The sequence below is a fragment of the Metopolophium dirhodum genome, chromosome 1 (genome assembly GCF_019925205.1).
Source record: "Metopolophium dirhodum isolate CAU chromosome 1, ASM1992520v1, whole genome shotgun sequence".
In the NCBI taxonomy this organism is placed as follows: Eukaryota; Metazoa; Arthropoda; class Insecta; order Hemiptera; family Aphididae; genus Metopolophium; species Metopolophium dirhodum.
The window spans coordinates 64,513,318-64,531,174 of NC_083560.1; the positions used below are offsets into that span (position 1 = coordinate 64,513,318).

General features: G+C 29.0%; 1 protein-coding gene across 1 annotated transcript in view; it reads left to right on the forward strand.

Annotated features, from left to right (window-relative positions):
• Positions 1–17,857, forward strand: part of LOC132934267 (uncharacterized) — a 59,283-nt gene that overhangs the window by 10,269 nt on the left and 31,157 nt on the right. The window contains exons 3-6 of the mRNA XM_061000555.1: positions 3,903–4,116; positions 7,982–8,304; positions 12,167–12,352; positions 17,022–17,447. Coding sequence (XP_060856538.1) covers positions 3,903–4,116; positions 7,982–8,304; positions 12,167–12,352; positions 17,022–17,447 — 1,149 coding nt within the window. The remainder of the gene's footprint in view (positions 1–3,902; positions 4,117–7,981; positions 8,305–12,166; positions 12,353–17,021; positions 17,448–17,857) is intronic.

Here is a 17,857-nt window from a genome sequence, read left to right on the forward strand (position 1 = left end):
TCCTTAACCTGATTTAAATAAATAATATTAAACACCATTGGTAACTATTATCCATCTATAAAATAATTCAAGCACGTTTATATTCAACAAACATGCATGAATGTAAAATAATAATAGGTATTCCATTTCCCGTCTCCGGAAAACTGTAAATAGAAAATTCTCGAAAATGACTAGGTATAATAAAAATATATTATTATTGTATTCGTGGGCTTGCACAGGTTATGAAATATAATATTAAATATTAAGTCGTAGGATATTAAAAAAATCGTGAGTAGCTCATATTGTGTGGTGACCTGTGCGGCTGTACCCTACCGTTAGCAAGTCACTAAAGTGAACATGTTGGAATTGCTGATGTTAATTCGATTTTCAAGTGATGAAATAACGTTTACCAAAAAGAATTTTAAATAACATATTTGTTGTTATATTGTGGAATTCAGTTACAATGTATTAAATCCAATCTGTCAGATGTCTTACAAAAAAATAAACAGTTTTTTTTAGGATATCACGTAAACACTAAAATACAATTTAAAAGGAATTTATTTATTAAAAGTACAAGCAGATATCCCAATGATTAACAACTAAAATATTATTATAACAATTCAATCTTAATTTAACATAAATTATAAATAATACGAGAAAATAAACCGTGAAAGACGCTCTGCTGTATAGTTGGGTGTCTAATGTACCTGGTCGTTGAGTAGGTCACCGTAATGGATCAATTAAATTAAATAATATTTCACTGCACATGAAAAGCGTTTCTGAGTGGAAACGCGCTATCAGCCTATATTTCTAAAGATATTAGTAATTTATTTAATTTATTAGTAAGTAAAATAGTTGGTTGAATTTATTTTTTTCAAAAACAAATTGCACATATTAAGTATAATGATTATGATAAAATTATTTCTTAAAATATGACTAGCTGTTCTTAACTTGTACTGATGTGTACCGTAGAACAGTGTAAAGAGGTTCAGGGTATAAATAGCTTAATATTAATCTAAATATATTGAAAATGTCATTGTGTAATATAGGAAACAATAATATAGTGTAAGGGTAAAATGTTTCTAGTCCTTGAACATAATATTTTATAAATTATAACAAAAAAACTAAAATCGTAATTTATTTTTCGTTTATTTATCCAATTTTTTTAAAAGTTTAACTTAAAATGTCTACTAAAAAATACCAAAGACATTTTCGTGATTTTCAGGTTGCTGTTAGAATAACTTACGAGGAACTTTACGATAATATTTTCAAGACTTAGCTATTACAATTAAATATTATATTTGCATACATTTTTAACTACAAAATAATTCACAAATTTATATAATTTTGTCAACATTTCAATTTCAATCGTTTGTAATAAAATTGTGACTCAATGCAAGTTATTCCACTTACAGTCAAAATTATACCAACCATAAATTAAAAAACAATACAAAAAGTCGAAAATTTCAAATGTAAATAAATAGCATAAAATATGAAATATTTTTAAAATTATTTCTTATCTAGAGAATGTAATTTGGTAAACATTTCAAGTCTCTATATCTAATAGCTCAACTCAGAATCAAAAGTAACCAACAAAAATAATTAAGTAAGAACAATAATAAGAAAAGCAGGAAGGTAGTTCTACATTGGTAATTTCTATATTAGGGATGATTATCGGTGCACATCTTACATAAAGAAAACTTTTAAAATTAATATGGATATTTATTTATTCACTATTTCATTATGTTTACTAAATTGTTCATAATAATATGCCAAATACATAAAATAAATAAAACATTTAAAAATTACCCAATGTATTTTAACTGACTTCATTATCTGGCAGTGGGCATTATCTAGTAGTGGGTCTAGTAGACGAATTTTTGTGTTGGTTTACATATAAATTGGGACCAGCCTGATCGCCTGTTGAGTCCAATATGTGAATGAGTCAATTAACTCATAGTTAATGAGTCAAACAAGGTACTGTATTTATATTATTATTTTATTTAAAACTAAAAATAATTTTTTTTAAATACCGTTTGATGTGTTTTGAACATTAATAAGAGAAACCTGACTAAACATTGTTACATATTTCGAAGGCCGTTTAAAAGGAGTAGTAATTACTGTATTTATTAAATTATAAATTTATATAAATGTGAATTCTCATGAATATTATTATTCATAGCAGCCGAATATTTTGAATTTTCTCCATATTATTTTTCTTTCCATTACTAAATAAATATTCAGCAACATAAAAGAAATCTTAATAAAACTCCAAAATTCCCCAAAAAAGTTTTAATTACCAAGTAGAGAAAAACGTGAAAAAAATGCTAACTAAAAATTACGTTACCAATAGCCAGTAGGTACTAATAATTCGTATATTCCTGTAACCCATTTTCCACGTATATAGATCTATATTAAAGACACAAAAAAAATTAAACTCATAGATGTATGAAAAAATAATTTAATTTTTTTTGAGCCATTTATAAGCATGGGACAATTTTCATTATTATTAGTTTTTTTAAAATTAATGTCAAAAAAAGAATGTTCACTCTTTCAAAATACTGGAACATTTAATACACGGTTCCTCGTAAGTTGTTGTTCGTGAAAATAGAAAAAAAGTAAATCCACAATCAGTTTTTATGAGCGTCTGAAGTTCAAATCTTTAAAAAATTCACTAAAATCACGAAAATTTGTAAATAATTTTCGGTAAGAATTTTATAAAATTATTTCTATGTATATCTAAGATTTGAAAATTTAATATAAGGTTCCCCATACGTTTTCTACATTGCTACAATTACTATAATATCAATGATATGAAATATACTTAGTAATGTAAGCTGATAGACCGTCTTCGCTCAGAATCGTTTTTTGTTATATAATGATTTTATATCATTGGTTTCAAATTTAACATATTCATTACAATGACTCCTCTAGACAGCTAATGTGCAGTAGAGCATTATCCATTTTGTATATTTAAAGACTATAAATAATAATAATTTGTTATAACTTATAAGTAACAATAATTTAATGTTGTCAATTCATATTCATGACTACGATGTTATGGTTATATTAATACTTTAACGAGTTTACTTAATTTAAAAATAGTTGTAAAATATCATAATGTTTACCATTAAGAATAAGTCACCACACCAACATTTACTGTCGTCAGTCTTTGTTTCATTTACATCATTACTAGCGTCTGCCGCCACCCTGTTAAAATATTAAATAGTTCATCATTTGTACTTTTCAAGAAAATTTTTAATATTTAAATGCACTTAAGTCCTTAAAAATATTACACAAAACATCAGAACAACTAAGTTTGTCATTTAAAAATTAAATTTCTTATTTGTTTCATGAATTCTAATCATACACTAAATAAATAAATAAATAGATATTTTATGAATGAGTAAATATGGAATTTATGTTCAGGATTTAATTGACGCATTTAAAACGAAGTATATTTTGTTTTGTTTGTTTTCTAAAACCTTGTACTAAACGTAATTTATAAAATGTCAATAAATCCGCTTGTGAAATGCCAAATTCATCCTCTATCACATTGGACAAGCAGTTTATCTTTTGATGTTATAGTGAAAATACCTAGTTCGTTTTTGTGTAACTATTAAATACTTACTCTAATTAAAATACTGAACAGCACACATACATTTAGTTCAAGCCAATAACTTAGCTCTAATAGCAGCAAATCCTATCAAAATATTATTTACGATATACCTACTGAAATTATAATACCTAATTTCATATATGTACTTCATAAATTTAAAATATGTATTTTTTTTTTATATAATGATATCTTCTTTGTTTATCATTCTCAATGGACGTGGCTCCCATTATTATTATTTATGTTGTAATATTAAAATGTAGCTACAATTGTTTTATGACTACACACATTATGTTTTATATTATAGTTCCAGTTTACCACGTAAGAGCAGTCGCGGGGCAGCAAGCTCGTTTACCTTGTGATATCTCGTTGGTATCCGACGAAGAAGATGATTTATCAGATCCAGGAGGTGATTCACCGCCCCTCGACGGCGAAAGCTCCCTTGCATCTGGAGCAAATTTACGCGATGCTGTACTATTGGTTTTATGGTACCGTGATGACCTGGGCACACCAATTTACAGGTATTAAACAATTTACAAGCATTTTATTATAAACAGTAATATTATTTGCGCTCCAAAGATTGAGGTCTATATTATAATCATCTTTTGAAATTAATAATATGGACACAGTGAAAAATAATTACATTTACATTGAGTGAAATTTAAAATGCAAATATAATAATTAAAATAAGTACCTATAGTATATAGATATATATTAGTTTCGATTCAATGCAATTTCATTTTTTTCTTATTTATTTTAATTTGAATGTATTGTTTTTGAAGTTTTAAATAACAATCTATGAAATATACAGTGTTTTAATTTTTAAAAGATTTTAAAATATCATGAGATACTTAAGATAAACTTAATTTATTCATATTTACAACAATGATTTTGGTTAATGAATTTCTTGTTTTCGATATCTCCAAAATTATTAAATCAATGTTGATAACTGGTTTTTTATTATGTATACCAATCATATTTGATCTTTGCATAACATTAATTACAAAGTATAATTCTCGTTAACATCATCGTAAAATAATTATTTGAAACTATAGTAGGTATGTAATTTGTGACATTACTATTTTTATCTCCCAATTATTGATATCTAATATTATTATATACCATAAAAGAAAATTTAATTTTTAATTTGAAATATTTCACACAACTATATTTCTAAAAGATAATACTTATTTAAATTATTGATCCATTTATGATAAAGTTATATACGAGTAGGTACATATTTACTGTTTATGCCTAGGTATCCTACGTGGCTACGCATATCATTAGAAAACGTATTACGTTCGTATTTCCCAGAAATATTCACACATCTTTAAATTTTAGTTTAAGACGGTAAATGACCATAATAAAAATGAAAGAGAATAACAATTTTTAATACTTAAAATCCTTCAATATTTTCATCAACTTACAATATAAGTTAAACACACTTTTTCATTTAACTATTTTCAAAGATATGTAGATTGCATACCTAGTATTATAATAATTCCCGCATTATAATCACCACTATTGCCAAACATTAAAATGTTGTGCTCTTTGATTATTGTACTTAGTATTTTTCGTTGAAAACAATATGATGGATATTTCTTGGAAATATAACTTAAATATGAATTTAAGTTTTGCTGTGCAATGCGTGGGATTAACAAAGAACGACAATAGGAAATAGCAACCTTTTAATAATCATTAAATATTGATTGTGTAGTTATGTTCAAAGTTTTAAAGAGAGGAAGTTATACTAGTCGAATATAGATGTAGGTATGCAAAGATAAAACAACTTCTACATTACTAGTAATTAAATTATGAGATGATAAAACTTTAAAGGGATTCTCAAAAATATTCCTTGATGTAGGTTTATTAAAATAATTGATTTATATATAACTAAAATTATATATTTTTAGATTATTTTTTTAGGTAGGTAATATTTATTTTGGTATTGATCATTTTTAAATTTTAATTAAGATTTAACATAATTTATTTTCTAAATGGATTTTTTCATTGAGGGTACATTGTTTGTTTTAATGCAATTTCGATAATTTTAACCTTTGGTTTTATGACAAGGTATAATAAATATAGTAGGAATACATAAACGAATTATACATCGTAATAATAATTTTAGCAATGGGTAATATTGGTTCAAATGTATAATCATAATGACTAATGTAGATTATTTTTCGGTGCCAAATATTAAATAAATACATAAATAATTAATAATTTAATTTTAATAGTTGTTTACTTTAACACAAGCATAACGATGGTGAAATGTTTTCCAAGTATGACAATATATTTATACATTAATTGTGACGTGGCAGATTATCAGTTATCACGCAACAATTGATCGAGTCACTATTTATTTACTTTTCAAGCATTACATAACGTGTAATAAATTAGGTCAAACAAATTAAATTTAATAGTATATATCATATATATTAATATAAACTATACTTCGTTTAAAGGACTATTTAACTTAGTTCTGGAGAATATAGGTACAATTTATTTTCAAGGCGTCTAAATTTAATTTATCTCCAGAGATTTTTTAATCATCTTCTCTTGGCTAGAAAAATTATTCTAGTATGTCGAACAATGAAAGTTATTGCCATTTAAAATAGGAAATTTCCCACTTTCTTTAGAGGGATGAATCCTCTAGTTTAGGTTCCTAAATGTAAGTTAATTATTTTATTGAAATTATATATGTGTAAGTGTATAACTAGTAAAAGGGTGTAGCAACCAGCAAGGTTTGCTTTGAAAAATACGGATTATACGACTAATGATTCTTTAAATTCGAATTCCATGTTCTAACATAAAATTAAGTTCTTATTTTATAAAACATTTTATATATATTACTTACGCATAACCTCACTAACTTGAACAAAACTTTGACATCTTGTCAAATAACAAAAACATTCTTATTTGTTTATATTCTCAAAATTAAAAACAACATTTATACAATGTAAGGTTAAAATATAACTGAGTCAAAATTGTTTTATAAAAAAATAATATAGTGAATAAATAATTTTAAATTCAGGTAAGAAGTTTGAAGTTTTTTCTTCTTATTCTTCTTTGGTTTTCAAAGGTCATTCCAGCCCATTACCGGAACACTTACCAGTTTCAATTTATCAGTGCTAATGTTTCTGCATCCTGTATTTCAATTTCTATTAAATTCTTTTCGACTTGGTCTATTTACCTAGCTTTTTGTCTACCCACCCTTCTTTTTGTCTGAACTAGTGGTATTTTGCCATTGGGTTTCCACTTTAAATATATTTTCATTTAACTATTTGGGTCTTCACACGTCACTAACCTATGTAGAAATTATTCTATATCACAGGATAGCTTCTATGTTAGGTTACATTACTTCTTTGTTTATTTCATTGTTATGTGATATTATTCTTCTTTAGTCCTTCCTCCTTACGTACCTTACTCAGTATTCTTTTTTCAAGGATTGCTAGTTTTTCTTTATCTCCTTAGGTGGTCAGCCATGTATCGCACGCATACAGAAGAACTCAAGAATTGATCTAATATCTAAGTTTAAAGTTTACCTATTTCTTATATTTAAAACAATAACAATAACATCTATGCCACATTATTGTTTGAACGTGCCAAATCTTTTTTTATAGCCATGATTCTTAAAATTAATAAAATGTCAATTGATGTTGTATTATAAATTATGGAAAATATAGAATATTACGGTGGTATTATATTTAATTTTTTTTTGATAAACAGTGTAATTATTTCAAATAACTAATTTACAATGTCATATTCTTACTACCTATATTATAAGAACATCCTTTGTCTTTATTCGGTTTATAGGCATTTAAAGTTTGATTTACGACGAAGTTAGTTTGATAATATTACTTTAATTAAGTTTACAATTTTAATATCAAAGACATAAAACTTTAATAAAAGGTTAAGGAATATAATATTCTTACGTTATTCGTCAAATTTTGAAATGTGTCTTTGAATTTTAAAAAATTAGAATAACTCTAAGTTAGACGTATTCTTACTCATCAACAGTTATTCTTTGTATGGCTTGGCCATTTATATATTGTATAACAATTTACTTGGTTGTTTTTAGTCACCTACATGGCTACATCATTGACATATTTGTATTATTTATACTATTATTATATATTTTTATTAATACAATAAATAATAAAATAATAAATTACAATTAACTCTTTGAAAAATGTGATTCGACTCTTATAAGTATTGTGTCTACGTTTATATTGCTTTTTAATCAATTACATTTTCATTAATGTGTTTTCAATGTTATTTGATTATTTATTTATTTTTAACAAATTTTATTTTAAATATTTCTGTTATTGTTGCAATATTTATTATTACTCACATGTTCATATTTTTATAATTATTTAACAGCGTGGACGCCAGATCTTCTTCTACGCATACTCATCAGCCGTATGACTCCACGTCGTATCATTTGATGACCACGGGTGCAGAAAGATGGTCTGACCAACGAGTGTTTGGTGACCGAGCACATTTTCATGTTAACGCAGACAAAACAGAAGGAGAATTGAAATCGAAAATAAATAGTCAAAAGAAATCGACTGTCTCGACATATTATTCATCGGAATTACGAATCGACCGGGTCAGCGTAAAAGACGCGATTCACCTTTACCGGTGCCGAGTTGATTTTAGATTAGCTCAAACCCGCAATTCTAAAGTGAATCTAACTGTGGTCGGTAAGTCGATTTCATTTAAATCATTAAAATCATAATAAATATTACCTTTAAAATAATATATTAGGGATATTTTGCTATAGATAAGATATATAGTTACATAGCCTAGGCTATACAAGATAGTTACGCATATATTTACATATTGTTAACAATACATAAAATAAAAGAGGAAAAAATTAGTTGATTAAAATTTGGTATAGTTATTATGTGTTTGATAAAATTGCATAAAATCACGCAATGTGTCAATTAATGTTATGAGGAATCATACATTTTTCAAGTACTTATACATTATTTTAAGATTTTAAAATTCAATATTGCTTAATATTTTAATTAAATCGATGGCTCTGTAATGTTTACTAGTGAATAAAAAATATGACGTAGCATTGATAGAATACTCTACTACCTATAATAATAATATTATTTTTTTTGTTGTTTTCGAATTAAATTGGACATTTCATATTATAATATTGCGTTTAAAGTTTAATACATCGCAATTTCGGTGTGTGATTACAATATAAATAAATTATTTCGTGGTATTAATTACATTTTAAAACTTTCATAAATCAAATTACAATGATTGAAAAATAATGTAATTTGTTATAATTAATTTAATGCAACGGAAAACGTTGTTATATGGATTCCACGAAAGAGCTCTTTAGACGTTTCCATTATTAATATGATTAAGTTTAGGATTTGGTGCCGAGCGTAAGAATATACCTCTCTATCTATAATCTCTCTTTCTCTATATAATGTATATATATATATATATATATACAATTGCGAGCAAAACATGAAACGATATAATATATAGGTATACAAATAAAGGCAGAAAATTGTATGGTGTTGCTAATAAGTAATAATGGTCGTAGTCTATGGGTAGCAGCGGCGGGAGATTACGGGCCGGGCGGCCAGCAATGCCGGGACGAGCAACTACTGGGAACGAGACTTTTGGCGCGTATTATAATACGTGGGTGGATTCGGCTTCTGCTCGGGTTGTTGCTTGGTTTTTCGGTGCAAAAAGGTGATAAGGGTGGGTTAAATAGTTGGAGAGGGGGTGCAAGAGATGGACATGGAGTGGAAGAGAGATGGGTTCATGCACCCGCCACCGGGCTGTGTGTGTGTGTGTGTGTGTGTGTGTGTGTGTGTGTGTGTGTGTGTGTCTGTGTCTGTGTCTGTGTCTGTGTGTGTGTGTGTGTGTGTGTGTGTGTGTGTGTGTGTGTGTGTCTGTGTATTATATACAATATATATATATATAGCATGAGAACATCCGGGTGGAAATTCATCACCGCTGCGGCCGCGTCGGATAGCATGTATATATACCTACACGTGGAGCGTATATTTTATATTACGTTTGGTCGAATACCGCAACGACCCAGAGTGACTAGGTTTGTCCACAGCATTCCGCGTGTACGCGTATAAATGTTGCATCATGCTGTCGTCGGTAACGCGTTCACAGCGCGGAAGCCGGTTACGCCGTTATACTTAAGTCGCGGCGGCGTACGCGTGTACACGCGAATGGGTGGACCGAGGATGAGCGAGTGAGCGGCGGCGAACAAAGTGGATGGGTTTTTTGGACGGTCGTCGTCGTTTGGGGTGGTGAGTGGGGGTGGTGTTGGCGGCGCGACAGTTGGACGGAGGAAGTGTGAATATACGGACGGGCATCCGGGCAGGGTTTGACGACAGCGCGCAATGGGTGACCGCGCGTGGGCGACGTGTAACGCGCGGAGCGGTGGCTTGGCAAGTCGTGATGGTTTAGGGCGAGTGTATAGGGGGTTGGGTGGTGGTGAAGAGGGTGTACTTGCGCGCTGCTATATCGATCTCGTTCGGGCGGCAGCACCCGGTGGCGGTGGTACACGCGGGATGGGGACGCTGCGGCAGTGTTGTCGAGAGAAGCAGCAGCGGAAGGGGTGAAATGAAAAGCTCTCGAACGTTGGCGGTATGGCTATATAGAGTCGTTGTTATTATTATTGTTATTATTACTATTACTATTGCTATTATTATTATTATTATTATTTTCCTCTGTGCTTGGTGACGGAAGAAAGGGAGTCTAAAGGAAATACAAATATGAGTGGGAGGGTAGCAGTGGAATGATACCGCGGACGATGGTGTATACACGGGTGCTGGCGGGAAAAAGAGTGTAGTGAGAGCAGACGAGGTAGTGATCGAGAAAGGGTTGAAAGGGTGGAAAGGTGATGGCAGGTTTTGTATGACAGAAGACAGTCATGAATCGAAACGGCGGTAGTGGAATCCGTTGATTCCTTTGCATCCATTATTATATAGTAATTGTTACAAAGGACAGGCGACGCTGGCAATTTATTTATTTAAAACTAAAACAATAATACATTAATTAACCGATTTCGATTCTATAAATAATTAATCTACTAACAAAAAATTAACTTTCTCATTCTTGTACAATTATACATATTAGCACTTTATAACTTTTATTGTAATTTATATAAAAAAAAACTCGCAATTATTTTGCTCTTCATATAATTGATTCGATAACATCGCCAGGAATCGTTTTTCAAATGCTGCAATCATCGCTATCCCATTTAATAAATCACATCTCTAACGCACGCGCGATCCCGTGGTCCATACTAAAATAATGATTTACCGATGATTAAAGAATGCTCAGTTAAAAAAAAAATTAATTTTAATAATATTATTTTATTACACGTATATAATAATATGATAATTGGTCCTAATGTACCGAATCGGATTCCAACGTTAATTTTTAGTAGATAATACCTATAATACTACGGAACGCGCGGTGGTGTTCACTGATATTCTTAAAAATGATTTATTATTTCACCTAAAATATTTAAATTTATTTAAATTTTATGACTCGTTATGTAAAAATGTTTAACAAAATAATGAATAATATTTATTTTGTTAAATAAAAAAAGAAAATGATCGTAATATACACCAGTACACCAGACCAAAGTTAAAAAAAAGCTTTTTTAACGATAACATATTTTTTCGTTTTTAAACACTAAGTTAAATCTAATTACCTGTCTAACATTTTTAATGAAAAAAACTAAAAGATATAAACTTATATTTTTTGTCAACCCTAGTCATATAAGTAAAACCACACCACCCCTTTGCTCATAAAACGATTACCATAATTGTGACAATGTGGTGATGAACACAACATTGTGTTCGCATGCAAGACGGGCTGCACGTACAAAAATAATTACTATACTATAGGAATACGCACGCAATCTTCTTGTCGGTACTCTAGTCACGTATTTTACTATTAAACCCTGTAACTGGACACGACTTGCAGTTTCAAAATTATTAATCGTCTCCGCATACATTTGTATTGGTTGGGGTATTCGACGGGGACAATTTACTTATCTTCCGCTGCAATCATTGCCAATCGGGGCAATACCATCGCAATAAAACAATAATATAGGTACCTAATAGTAGTTGGTCGGGCGTGGAGTGCGGTGAAATGGCAAATTGTTACGGCAGTTATAACAGCAGTCGCCGAGTTCTGCGAATGGAATTCGGAATGTCTCCCCTAGGTCACGGTATTTTTTTTTATTTTTTTTTATTGCTGTTTAGTCAATCGAGACAGCTATAGTGGAAAGGGTGTGTACGCAAAAAGAATATCCGAGTAGATGATAAATTATGGACTTTTCTATAATGTGTAATAGGGTTGGCATAAATAATAAATAATGTATAAAATACGTCATATAAATATATAATAGGAAATCGATCCATATAGTGATGATAGATACAGAGATGTGGATTATGGGTATAAAATATAAATTAATAGATAAATTATTAATGAATTCATAACGACGTGCTAAACGCATACGCTATTAAATTTTGTGATTATTATATGTATTGTGTTACGCAGTGCCACCGGATCGCATGGAAATTATGGACTTGGCCACGGGTCGACAGCTACTGCGACGACAAGACGGAGATAGCGTTAATAGCAAAAATGATCGAGGGTCGGAGGCGTCTACCACGACTACCACGACGGTCGTAGGGCCTTATGTCGAGGGATCGGACGTGCGTGTTCGCTGCCGGGTATATGGAGGTTAGTTTCGTTATAATATAATATGTAGACCATGATAATAGCTGAAATCAAATTTCCATTTGTGTAGTATAATAATGGTATTGTACTACCCTACAATATATTTCGGTAGCGTTTGAAGCAGAGTTTACCGTCACATGTTTTACAATAGCCACTTTAAAAAAGTTATTTATCGCGTTCGCTAAAAATATTAATAATAATCCTACTACACTAGTACAGTCGTATACCTCCGTATCATATGGGGTCACGTGTAAAGCACGTATAGCCAGACTCATCAGAGTTTACCATCGTGTTTTACAATCTGGCCATAATCTTTTACGCTTATTCATTTTACTGTCTTTGTACATTGAATAATACAAAAGCAGCGGGGTAGGTACACTCGTCGTCTTTGTGCGCAGCGGTACTCACGAACGCCCTTATATTGGGGCCGGTGTGTGTGCAAACATTATCAGTCGTTCCTGGCGTAGTATTCATCTCGCCACTAATATTCCCCCGCCGACAGTACGGTATATACCACCGTCTTTTCACTTATACACCCCCGGTAATTATTTATTTATTTCTATCATCGTTTCCATATTATTTAATATGCACCCACCACCGCCGCCACCAACCAAGTGCGTGTTACGTGAAATATGTTTATTGTGTATATGTGTATCTTAATTATGAAGACGACAAATGTTAGATTTGAGCTGTCCACACGATGTACGGATTCACATAACCACACTTAGCCCCTGAGTATTCGAAACAATAAATTATTATCCTTTTATATAGAGACATCTGGTCATGCACACTCGGCTCGTTCTTTATCTTTTTACAAAAACAAAAAATAAAAACTATAGGTTATATATAATACGTGAATGTTGGTTTATTAATAATTCTCCTCGTTTTCGTTAAATTTATTCATCATAATATTCTTTACTGAGTAAACAAGTAGAACATCTCAACTATCCCTCCTAGTTCATGTATATAAATTACAAAGAAACGATATTTATTAGCTCCCTATATCCCTATATATAATATAAAATATGTTATTATGATTCAAGAATCTTAAAAGTGAGTAGAAGCGTTGTTGAGTTTTAATTTTAGATTCCGGGTGGATCGAGGGAGTTATTGGTTCTAAAGTAATGTGTGTTTTGCTGTACATCCGTTTTTGCCAGGAAACTATTACTGAGGAAGAAAAAAAAGCTCAATAATTTTCATGCAACGATTTTATAATTTAATAATTAAACGCAGATAATACATATTTTATAAACGCTTTTATCAGTTATCCCATATGTTGTGTTCTATATCACCATGTGCATGCATATTATTTATTTCATGAACTAAAGAATAATTGTCAAACAACACTATTTCGTAATATAGATATACGGTATCCTGCTTAATTTATAAACTGTAAAAGAAATAGAACGATTTTTCTGTACTAACAGAGTTTCTTTCAACAAAAATGTAAAATTATACTAATATTTAGTATCCTGAAAAATTGTTTGGTGGATTTTTATTTTTATAAATGCTTTGCACATTTATACCAGATATTGTCGCGTATATTACCAAATTAACTTTTTGCATTTTTTAATTTCCTGGTAATTTTTGAACAAGTAACCCCATTCTCAACAAAATCTTGGCTAAGTTTTAGAATACAAGGTTGTACTAAGAATAATTTGATTAAATACTACAATTGTTGCCTTAAAACTAAAAATCATAACACACTACTATTCTTCGTTCAAGTGAATATTGGAGTGTGACTAGTTCCCAATATTGTATACAGTTTTGACCACACACCTATTTTGTATTAATCATAGTTTAAACTATAGTTGTGTATTTATTTATTTTTATTTTGAATTTGTATAATGACGGAATAAGCGAAGACCCCTACTGAAAGTGAAGAATTTTACTAGTATACAGATTAATATTATAGTTAGTACAAATGTATTTATGAAAGATAATATTATAATACCTACCATATTGTAAGCTTTAGTTTCACTGCAAAATCATACTACAACTCATATTATAATAGGCTAAATCAATGTACACGATTGTTTAAGTATTTTCTTAGCATATTATGCAATTAAAAAAAAATTGGATATTCTACTATACCTAACATAAAATCATTCTATATACGACAGAGTTATTTGAATTTAATGTTACAAAACTTAAAAGGATTACATAAGACTATTATAATTTATAATCCCTGACATTTTTGCGACATTAAATTTGAATAACCTTGTACAAAATATTTCGTGCATGTTATATTATAATTTTGATATGTTAATATCGCATTAAGTTCAATGTGCATTAAGAAAATGCACATGATGTTGAAACTCGAATTAATGGAATTAACATTTTAAAATGAAACTATAGAAATGCAATACATTATTATCATTGTATAAATATATAATGAAATATACATTTGTTAATTTATTATTTATTCAAATTATTGATTATTTTTAATACTCTGATTCATTTTTTAGCCTACAATTCATAACTATCTATACAAAATAAGTGAATAATTCTGTAATCTGTATATTTTAATTAAAGCTTTTTTATAATATATTTACTCATAAGTGATACTTAAAAAGCAAGGTTCTTAAATTTAAGTAATCATTGTTAATTTGTTCCAATATTTTAATATTTTATAATAAAATACATATTATAATAAATTATGAATGTTCAAACCACATTAAATAATTAACTATACAAAAATTACCTTTATAAAATTTATATTTTCAAACATAATATAGAATTTTCTTTTTATATAAGGCTTGTATTTGAAAAAGAATTTTGTTTTATGTTATTTACAATTAAAACGTTAACCAAAATTTGCGTTTATCGTTATTCGTTATACAGAATTTAACGTTATCAAAGTTTTACGTTTATCATTATTTAGAACTAAAACGTTATACAAGTTTTGCGTTTATCGTTATTTAATATAGTATTAATATCTATCAAATTTAAAAATAATAACTAATTCGGGTAGGTAATGACCCGGATACGAAATATAATATAACCAATTCTTAGATTGTCGCATGAAATAAATGTTTCTACGAAACCAATAGACCTTTTGTAAAATATTTCGTTTTGCGTTATGTTTTGGTCAATGATATTCTATAATTTACGTTTTGCGTTATTTTTCGTTTAATGATATTCTATAAATTACGTTTTGCTTTATGTTTTGTTTAATGATATATAATATATTTTTTTTAATCGTTATGTTTTGTTTTGCGGTATTTAATTAATTTTGATTATCACTTTCCGTTATAGTTACGTTAACAAATTTCAATCGTTTTTTTGTCAAATATAACGTTGTAATCATAACGTTATTATAACGTTTGGAAACCCTGATTTATAATAATAATAAATTATGAATATTATAGATCTCTACATAGGCAAAAGATCCCTTAATACATTTTCTTATTATATAATAATTAATTTACTATACTAATAGAAAAAATTGTATCCAAGTTAAATTATGTTTTACTATAGTACTATATTATTATGTTATAGTAGGTATAATAATTAATTATAATAGTAAAAAAAAAGTAAATTCTGAATGTGGCAAGAGATTTATTGGTTTACAATGACGTTTGATTTTTCTGTTAACTTAAATGTATTATAACTATTATTAGGTAAATTTAAATTTTTTAGTAATATTGGATATAATCACGGAAATTGCAACAAAATGTTTAAGAAATGTTAGCTATAAAATATATTGTAATATTGATCAACTGTGCTACTTATGCAAATACATTTATTACGTTTAAATAAGTATATTTACCATGATACAAAGTAGCTTTACGGAAATTTAAATTTACTAATCATTGGTTTGTACATTTTCAAGATAGAATATTGCAATTATCCACTTTACTTTATAGTTTACTTTATTATTATTTATTATTTACTTTATTATCAATTTGAACTAAGTTAATACTAAATATTCCTAACCTAACCTACTACATTCTCTGTTATGATTTTTTTAAGATGATGGATCTATAATATGTTTTGAATTCTTAAGTCTAAGGTATTTAATGGCAGCAATAAATGTATTGGTTTTCTAATAATGATTTTTCTACTTTGATTTAATGAAAGTAGAATCACATCAAACACTTCATATAGCACTTTCTATTTATTATTATTAAATTCGTATAGTTTTTAGAAATACTTACGGGTAATCTATTTTGAACAAAATGTAGGTATTTCAGTTATTTTATTGTGATTGAAAAATTATATAGTCCAAACGTGTTTTAAGTTTTTTAAATTGAATTTACCAAAGTTTTGTATAATTATGAGAGCTAGGATTATAAATACTATAATGTTATTTACAATATACATTTAAAATAAGTTACTGTGTTTACACAAAATATAGGGAGTCCAATAATTATAAAATGGTTGTTTTGTTTGAAAATGTAATTACAACATTTTAAAAATAACTCATCCACGCATCAATAATACGATTTTATGTGTTAAAGCATTTGGTCCAGTTGGCATTTTGTTTTTATTGTTGTACATTTGTATCTATTTGGCTTAATTTTTCATAAAGTACTGATTTACATAGTTATTCAATACAATAATAGATAATATAATACCTATTTAACGATTTATGAATTATATATATTAAATTTAATTTTAAATATAAAAAGTTATTCTATTTAAACTTATTATATTATTTATTTTATAGGCAAACCAAGACCTCGTGTAGCATGGTTTCGAGATAATCGGTTATTAAAACCAGAATCGGACGATCCTGATGATATCAATGTTGCTCAACAACAAGACGTCACCGCTATTGATGGTTATGCGACAGCAACTGTTACATCAAGCTCGTCCACTTCCACCGGAGGTGACAACTCGGAAGGAGTTTTAGAAGTAGATTTGACTTTGACAGGATTAACGCGTAGCGATTTGCACACCGAACTCACTTGTCGAGTGTGGAATTACTTTTACGACGACGAGGAGTATTCAATTATTGTTACCAATAGTGGTTCGAGTAATATTGATACTAGTATTGAAAAAGAAAACATGAGCGGAGAAGTTGATCCCAGTCGTTGGACCCTGAGACAACGTCAGTCTTCGCTGACAGCCGTCGTTCATGTGGATATGAATTGTAAGTAATATTATTGAACATTTAATCAATTACATTATTATACAGTTATGTAAATCGTTGAGCGAAAAGTTTGGTTGGATATGTTTGTCAATTTCGTTCAGTTGAATGCACTCATGTCTGCTGATATTCGGTCACTTCATTCCTAGAAATGTGGACTGAAGATAACTTAGTATTTGTTATATTCTACATTATTCTTCGGGAACAATGAATTTTACCTACCTACTAAAAAAAAACCGTGAAAAATGTTACAACAAGTCTATTACTTCGTGTTGTTGATTGTTATATATTTATGTGGTCAACAATAGTCGTGTGCAAAATCGACAGCCTCCCTAAAATATAAATATATAGCCCCTTTTATACTATCACGATAAAATTAAACAAATTTATTACCGAGTCCACGCGTTAAACTC